This window comes from Etheostoma cragini, chromosome 10 (genome assembly GCF_013103735.1).
Source record: "Etheostoma cragini isolate CJK2018 chromosome 10, CSU_Ecrag_1.0, whole genome shotgun sequence".
In the NCBI taxonomy this organism is placed as follows: Eukaryota; Metazoa; Chordata; class Actinopteri; order Perciformes; family Percidae; genus Etheostoma; species Etheostoma cragini.
The window spans coordinates 13,177,917-13,187,000 of record NC_048416.1 but is presented as its reverse complement, the minus strand read 5'-3'; the positions used below and the strand labels follow the sequence as shown (position 1 = coordinate 13,187,000).

The 9,084-nt window shown below is 37.4% G+C and overlaps 1 protein-coding gene across 1 annotated transcript in view; it reads right to left on the bottom strand.

Annotated features, from left to right (window-relative positions):
* Positions 1-8,127: 8,127 nt before the first annotated feature.
* The window catches only part of LOC117952292, a 23,180-nt gene continuing 22,223 nt past the window's right edge, over positions 8,128-9,084 (bottom strand). Inside the window, 2 exon segments of the mRNA XM_034884434.1 lie at positions 8,128-8,846; positions 8,950-9,072. Coding sequence (XP_034740325.1) covers positions 8,739-8,846; positions 8,950-9,072 — 231 coding nt within the window. The 3' untranslated portion in view covers positions 8,128-8,738.

Below are 9,084 nucleotides of genomic sequence, written 5' to 3'. Positions count from 1 at the left end.
AGATAATGTTTTTTCCGATAAGAAAGACCCTATGTCTGTGTTTTTTAAAATTAGATAGAGTCTGTATTGTACCATAGGCTGTTGAAATACTTATTTTCCTCACTGTATATGAATATGTGGTATAATATACTGTATACCATCTGGATGCATAATAAAACACTGTTCTAAGGTGATACTGAGTAGATAGCCTTGGAGTGGAGTGATGGGTGATAAGAAATGCAGTTTTCTTTGTGTGTTTTGTGAATTTCTTACATTATGTCTATTGACAATTACCTTGGATTGCTCAACCAAGGCATAGGCCTTCAATCTGATGCTGTGGTTCTTGTATTCTTGGCTTTTGTTGACAGAAGGACGAAAACTGGACTGCCTTTGGCACCACTCTCCATTGTGATCTCCTGTGTTTTTTACCTCTTGAACTCTACCTCTATTTTATTCTTTGTCCTGAGTTGGAGTCTCTGACAACACCTCAATGGACTTTCCCATGACCAAGCAGAGACTTAAGAGAATCAATTAAGGAAATAACCAATAGTAGCAGTATTGACACTGACATTCCCTTTGAGTAAATAAATCCAGCTACTTGTTTGGTGTGGCCCTCACTTCTGCAGATAAGATGATAGATAGATACTAACACAATATCTATCCAAGATTCTTTTTCAGTTTCAGTTTGACGGAATTTGAAGTTGAGAGTTAAAGATAAGCAAATCCAGTTAGGGATAAAAGGAATTTTAAAAAGTTTCCTTAAAAAAAAATGTCCCTGCTCTAGTTTAAAGGTGCAATATGTAATACTGACAGTTCACGGAGGTTGCCAGGTGGAAACCACAGCATCCACATCAATGTTGCTAGACGCTTGTCTCACATAGCCAGACATTACTTCACAGCACAGCGGAGTAGCTAACGTTTGATGTTGGCTATATTGACAGTCATAAAGGCCCGTGTTCAGGCAGAGCTTTGTACCCAACTGACAGACACACTTTCTCTGCTTACAATTACAGTAGTAGGAACCACTAGAAATTCCACAACCTCACCATCCTTTCCACCAAACTGAAATACACACTTTATTGGCTTAGAATTAAGGCAACAATCGCTAAGCACACTGCTAACTCACGGTCCTTTCTTCCCAATTTACAGCCCCTTCTTTTGGCTTAAAATAACTCACCATTGTCAGCTATGGACGCTGAAAAGGCTACACATTATAAACAGACATGGCCCGCTGGCCTGGTCCTCCGGTAACGTTAGTAGTTAGCAGGGTTAGCATGGCGGAGTTAGCCAAGACCATTCGGGATCACTTTACTGGCTGTGTCGCCATTTTTTTTGCATATGAGTAAACAACTCAGGTCCTTTAGCTATATAATTCCATGTGAGTATACAAATGTTGAAATGACATAAAGTGCCCTTCCCTAGTAGCCGTGATAAATTAATCTGAAGGTAATGCTTACCTGTTCAAGACGAAATCAGCCAACAACATGGATGTCTAATATTTACCGGGGGTTTGTCACGTTGCTGGTCACGCTGTTAGAAACATACCATTTTTTTAAAAGTAGGAATCTATCTCCGTTGATCCTGTTTGTTTATTTGCTGCTTTCATGGCTGTACTAACGTTACAGCTGTAGCATGCTGGATTTGCGTTTTTATAGGTATATCTGGCAACCCGGCCTGGCTGTTACATTGGGCAGTTGATCAGTTGGGCAACACACAGGGCAAAACACAAACAGAAATTCCGTCACGGAAAGGAAATTTCCAAATGAAAAATATTGACATTAGCATTTTTGTCAGAAACGATAGTCTTTCTACTTAGCATGTTTCCTTAATATCTAATGATGGATTGATGCATGCACAAGCAACAATCCTCCCAAAGTTCGGTAAGATTTTGAAACAAAGCCTTCTCTTTGTCAGGTCCAGTACAAACACAACCCGACTTAATGTGTACAGACAGGCATCTACCAATGGGAACATGTCCCTCAGAAAAATTATTATATATCTTCAGAGACAGGCTTTCCAACCCCATCATTAACACCTCAGCTCTCCATGTTCAATAAATAAATTGCTCATTACTTTTTGAAAAGTATGCCAAATGACTGGGTTTGTGAGAATGGTGCTATTTCGAAACAGTCTAATTTTGAATACAGATGCTAAACGCTAAATGCAATATAGAGAAAGTGAGTAAACACGTTATCTTCAACATTGGTGCAAAGCTTGAGTTTTGCCTTAGAATGTGTTGTTGGTAACTTTTTGAACGGGACCTATACTGAAATAGATGGGACATAGCTTATACCAATGCCAGCCAGTACGAAGTTGTCATTATGCTTGTGTAGGGTATCTTGCGGTACAGCAACTGTACACGCTCTCTAACCCATACTCTTGTTACAGAGACATATTAATCCTACTGCCATGTCAGAATCATTCAGGTAAAAGGTTGACTGAATGACAAAATTCGATTTTTGTCAAGTATCAATCAGGTAATGTAAGATTGAATTATCCTTGGCCACTTGTGCCCCAAACAAAATTACAGAAAGGGTATGTGAGATATCTGACTTTGAAAGACTCACAGTATTGTTGTGAGACTTGTTGATGAATGTGATTTGTGATAACATCCAGATACATGACTCAAAAGATAAAAATATGTTGCACCACCCTCTGTTCTCAATACCTTTGTAAGGCCACACACAAACACACAGATAGGCATTTACCATAAGGTAAAGTGTGATCACCAAGCAAATTAAAACATGCCGTGAGGAGAAGAATACCACACCACAGTCCACAAAGCGGATCATGTTGCTTTCCTTCTGTGCTCTGCTTGCAGAGGGAGCAGCTCCGTGCATAGCCCAGCCTCTCCTCACAGTTACTATCTCCAAAGAAACTGATAAAGTAGCTATAGTCAATCTATCAGTTTGATTACCAAATCGGTAAACAGAAAACAGGAGCAATGTGAAAATGATCAAAGCTCAATCGAAAGTGAATCAGGCACAGTCGTGCTAGTGAGTGATAAGATATGAACAACTAAAAGTCCACATAGCCCTCAGCCAAACCACAAGTCCTGCGTGAGACCAAAGCCTGCCCACTGGCGCAAACTTGTCCTGATGCTGATTAAACTATTGTGCCACAAAATGGAAAAACTTAAGAAAACGTCTTGCTTGCACGAGATCACAAACAAGACCAGGGCTTTTGCCAAGGGTCACCTATGTCTTAATTTTCATGTGAATTATATTGTACACTTAATTTTCACAAAAGGACAGTAAACTAAACTTTTTATACTAGATGAGGCGGTAAGTATGTAATAAATTATGGCACCTATTACTACTCATTGTTCTCTGTTACACCCCTGAACATCCGAGGAGGGAGGATCTCACACAAATTATTCTCCAGGGGTTTGGAGTTTTTCAGGCTGCATCACAAACTGTTGCCTTTGTAGGTCTGTACATCCAACCAAGACATTGTATGTAATATTGGGTTATTCAAAAAAAACAAAAAACTGTAACACGTTTTACAAAAATGAAACAACATGGTGACTATAGCTGAAGCTCTGAAATTCAAAGTGAGCCAGGGCTGGCAAAGTTAGGCAGTTTCAGAGCCAATTACATTCAACAACTAACAAAGTAAAATAGTTAGATGACAACAACCAGAGCTGAAGAATAACTGAGTTGAGGATGAAACTTTTGAATTGGCATTACTACACCAGAGAGACAGAAAGGTTTACACAGTGTACACAGTTCTACCACATAAAGCAGATGTCAAGTGAGGTTTACAGACATCCATTAGCAACCTTATTTAGGCCATTCCATATAACTGCCCAACATCAACTCGATTAAGTTTGTTTCCTCAGCTGGTCTTTGAACAACAACAAATGTGAGTCCATTCATGGACTTACAGGAGACAAGAAGGTTAAAAGGTGGGCCAGATGGCAACCATAGCAGCAGAATGTATAAATGGCCATAAGACTTCCTTAGCTGTATGGCTCGGAGCATAGGCAGTGTTGGGACATGTATTCATACCAGCATTTACCACACCAGAGTAGTGCAGAGTTGTTTAGATCAATAAAGTGTTTCATTTTAATATATTTATTGATCCCCAATGGGGAAATCACAATTTACACTCTGTGTCCACATTTTTGTTAGTATCACACACACAGTCCTGAACTACACACAAACGCTCACGATCTATACATGCACTAATGAAGAGATGTCAGAGTGAGTGGGCTGCCAGCTGCCCTGAGCGGTTGGGAGGTATAGTGCCTTGCTCGACAACACCTGTCAGTGCCCATGTCTCCAGCCACCAATCCACACTCCCTACTTTTTGGTCCACACGGGGACTTGAACCAGTGACCCTACGATTCCCAACCCATCTCCCTATGGACTGAGCTACTGCCACTAGATTGTAACGGGACTGCTCTTATCTAACGCTTTTCTAGTCTCAACAACTACTCAAAGTGCTTTTTACAGGAACCATTCACCAGTATTTATACACTGTGTGATGAACAATAAATCTTCTTCAAAATTTGAGTTGGGTTTTTCGGAATTCTGAAAGTCTGCAAGGTGACATAATGTAGCTTCTGTACTGCTGTATCGGACAGCACTAGTATTTAGACAAACAGTATTCATCCCAGGCCAAGATGAGGCCTTGTTAACCGAAAAACACAAGACAACACAAGGGAGAACAGAGAACCTACAAAATAAAACAAGAAATGGGAAAACTAACAAAAAAACATGACACAAACTAAAAACAGAAACTTGACACAGGGACAAAACATGACAATATGTTGGTGTATATCCATTTTTCCTGGACCTTTACCTCAAATTAAACAATTACATCCTAACAAATGCAGACAGGTCTATATGTGATGATTCTGCTTTGAACCACAACTGGAAAGATGTCACTTATGCTTATGCATGACAAAAAAGAATTATCTCTCAACTTTTTGGGAAGACAAAGTGTGTTTCTCTATTTCTCCTAAAGTGCAAAGTTTCACAAGTGAAATACTTGTTGAACCGTTGAACATCATTTTGATATGGTTCATAGTCTTCAAATGATGTTGACATTACTTGGAACACAAAACAACTTTATGAACATTCACCATCTTGAGTGTTATTTATTAAATGTGCTTTCTGAAGAAGGAACAGTACAGGCACAAGTGTTATGCTGGTGGGACGGTCAATATGCATACACCCATTTCCACATAAAATGGTCTTAATCACTGTTGTGAGAGGTTGTAGTCTAAGGGCCAGTGTGTGGATTTCCACTCTGCAGCACAGTTTTTTTTGTCCCTGTCGTTAGCAGTGTGCAAAGAAAGAACACATTGTAAACTTTAACCGAGTCAGCCTGTTTACTCAGACTCCCAAAGAGAGGAAATAACTTTGTGAAAGACAAAATCCTGGCCAGTATGGTTCTTAGTTCCTGGTAATAGTTCATTTATTCTTCAGGTGAGTAAGAGAGAAAGACTTAGAAATACTTTTTTTTAAGATTTCTTCAAGGGAAGTTAATTTCTGCAGGTGTTTCTTCTGGTAACACTTTTGAGTCAGATTAATCTCAATAAGCACAGTTGTATTAAGGCCCGCTCTGTGGCTATAATTAATGTCAAATTGATTGTTGTAAAATCTTCATTTGACAAATCATTGAGCTTAATCCTAATCTACATGATAAGTACAAATCTATATATTTTCACTTTATATCTATATACTGTATGCCAATCCTCATTAATGTGAACTCAACTGAAGCTTAACAGATTTACTTGACACACAGTAGTCAGAGCATTGCATGTGAGTGACCTACTTTTGTTATTCTTAAACAGGGACTGGGAAGCATGTGCTGACATAATGAAGATAAACTGAATAGAACACCTTCACTGGGAAAGCCTTTATAAAACAGCATGTGAGGAAATTCCAGTGAGTAAAGTTTGGGAGTAAAGAGCATTGTTTGCAGAGCAATCCCCCATGGAAATTCACACAATCTTTCTAACAAAAGAGGACAAACGATGTATGTTATTTAACCCTCACAATCACAAATATTCTGGGAAAAGATAGGTGAGCAATAGGCCTTTACTGGAAGAATGGAAAAAAACACAGATTTTTTATTTTTATTTTTTAAATGCTTTTCTCAAGTCCTTATACTTTACCCTTACTATTTTACTGGGCATTTTGTGGTAAGTAACTGTAGAAATTACAGCAAAGTCTAACAGTGCACATTTGATTAAAATATATTCTTTTAAAACACGTTTCAATATCATTTATGTAATTTCAGGATTTCATAGGTTAAAGTGGTTAGAGTTGTGCTGGCAATTATGATACTGTACGTTTGATGTCATCAAACTCTGTAAACTGAGAAAAGGTTCTTTGGAGCAGATTCTTTTCTCATCTTTTTCCATGTGAAGTCTCATGATTAGTGCTTTTTGACAAAAGCTTAAAATCCTGCATGTCCATGCATTTTTGCCTATTGTCTAATAAATGCCCTGAGCCAGTTTGTCATCACTCAGATAACAGCTCCCTGAGATCAGCATCTGGCTACGGTGCCAAAAGTACAGAAGTCCGGTGACTTTTATCCGCTCAGACACTCGAGTGAAGATTATCATCATCATGTTTTTTTTTTATCCTCCGTGTCCTACTAGCAACTGCTTGGAGGAGGGAGGGCATGGAAGGCTTGTGTCATGTGGATGCGCCAACAGTTTTTCTGTCATGACTTAGAAATTCTCATGGGGGTGGCAAAAACTACGCACTATAGCTTAAACAAAAGTCCAGATCGAAAAAGGTCATAGTATGTAGAAATATGTGATTAAAAGTCATTGTATAGTAGCAGAAAAGAATAGAATAGTACAGTATGTGCAAAAAGGGATGAAAAAGGGATGTTATAGTACGTTGAAAAGGTCACAGTGATGCATGTCAAAAAAGTAATGAAAAGCCATGGTTTATCATGTTGAATAAAAGTGATAAGGAAGTCATAGTATAGTATGTCATATATAGTAGAGTAGTATGTTGAAAAAAGTGATAAAAAGGCACAGTATAATGTGTCAAAAATGTGCTAAAAAATCTTGGTATAATATCAAATAAAAGTGATAAAAGTATTAGTAAAATATGTCAAATATAGTCCTATGTCGAAAAACGTGATGACAAAAGTCATAGTTTAGTATGTCGAAAAAAGTGATAAAAAAGTCATAGTATAATACATTGAATAAAGTCATTAAAAAAGTCATAGTACATCATGTCGAAAAGTTATATTTAAAAGTCATAGTATGGTATGTCGAAAAAGTAATTAAAAGTCATAGTATAATTTGTCAAAGAAAAAAAAAAAAGAAAAAAAAATGTAAGCCAAGTACCCCTTAACTGATAGAGAGACAGAGCAGGGACCGCCTACTACATAAATTGTTTGAAATGAAGTTGAATTAAACTGGGCCTACCATAACGTGTAGGGTGGCTTAAATCTTTTACACATACCTTTTTTGCATAGCATACTAAGCTAATAGCCTAATCATAAAAATCAAGTTTTTAATGTTAAACATATATGCGGCTGGCCTTTGTGACTACCTTACCAATTAGCAGTGTGGATTTATATTTGCAAACTCGTTGGATTCATGTTAAGATTTAAAAATTAAAAACAATTTGGAACCCCCCTGCACTGACCCCATTAGGGGCCCCAGACCCGTCGTTGAAGATCCCTGGTATGGTATGTCAAAGAAAGGGAAAACATGCAAAACCCACAAAAAGTCTAAGTCACACAATACACACCCATTATAAACACAGAAAAAAGCCTGATAGAAGCACTAAACCTAAACAGTGATAACAAAAACTGCTGAATCATTTTATAATAGCTGAATGTTTTGTGAACAGTGGGAAATTTGAATCACATCTCTAGGGTAAAGTTGGTGGGAGGAGTAGCATTTCGAAGTGGAAGAAGTCCAAGCATTTAAACATTGCTCCATTGACTTTCAATGTAAAAAGAAAAAATATTTTAAATATTTTAAAAAGTGTAACTTGTAGAACAAAATGAATACAAACACACATGTTAATTAGTAGGTGAACATTTTGATATTTGAATGGTTTTTGCAGCTGTAAGTATGCAAGTAGTAGGCGACCGAAAGTCGTACAGAAGAATCAGGTGACAATACTTTGAATGCTGCTGAATCAGAATTCACACAATGAAGCACATTTTAATTGAAAGTTTAATGAGGTCATTATTTTATGGTTTTGTTTACTTAAACATACAGTGATCTGTAAATTAGTATGTTTCATAAAAGAGAGTAAAAAACACAGTCAATAATCTAAGAGTAGTGTATAAATAATTGCATCTGCTTTTAGAAATCATTTCATGTACATTTTATAATATAAAGATCTATACAGTACATTCATGCATTTAAAATAGAATTTTCAGAAAGACAATTAAAAAAATGTGTATATTACATGCTGTACAAAACACAAATCAGTAAAGTTATCCTGCTAGTCATGTTACGTCCATTAGATGTATGCATTATAAAAAATTTCGGATAAACATAATAAAAACATCAGTTTTACCCCCATAAAACACTGACCTGACAAGCCTGTAGCGTTTTCCTTGTACTTGGTACAACATGAAGCTCCCTCAAACAGCAATGCATACAACAATTGTTATGTGTGCATATCTGAATTTACATTACATTTTTCAGCAGTTTTAAGCAGCGCATGGATACTGTGACCCAACTCTGTTCAGGTGAAACTGTTAATGGTTTTTGAGTTTTCACTTCCTCCTCCCGACACTACTAATACTGCGTTGTCCTCTCCTCAACTGTTGTCTCTTTGTGTATCGGACAGTTGCGGTTCATTTTCAAAAGCAGGATTCATCTGCCCATGTATGCGTCGCTTCTGAACCTCCTCGAAAATTTGAAGAACCTTCAAAGCAAACAAACAAAAGCAGAAGGTATAAGTGTAGGCATACATTGAACTGAAACTGAGTATTTAGAATGAATAGAAGAAGAAGGGATATTAATATTACCTTTGATTTAGGAATGAGACCCACTCTGAAGAAACCAATGTGGCCTGTTTCAATCTTAGTACAGTCAACCACAGTTGATGCAATGTTCTCTGGGGAGGGTCCGTCACATAACACTCCATCAACCTAACCAAGCAA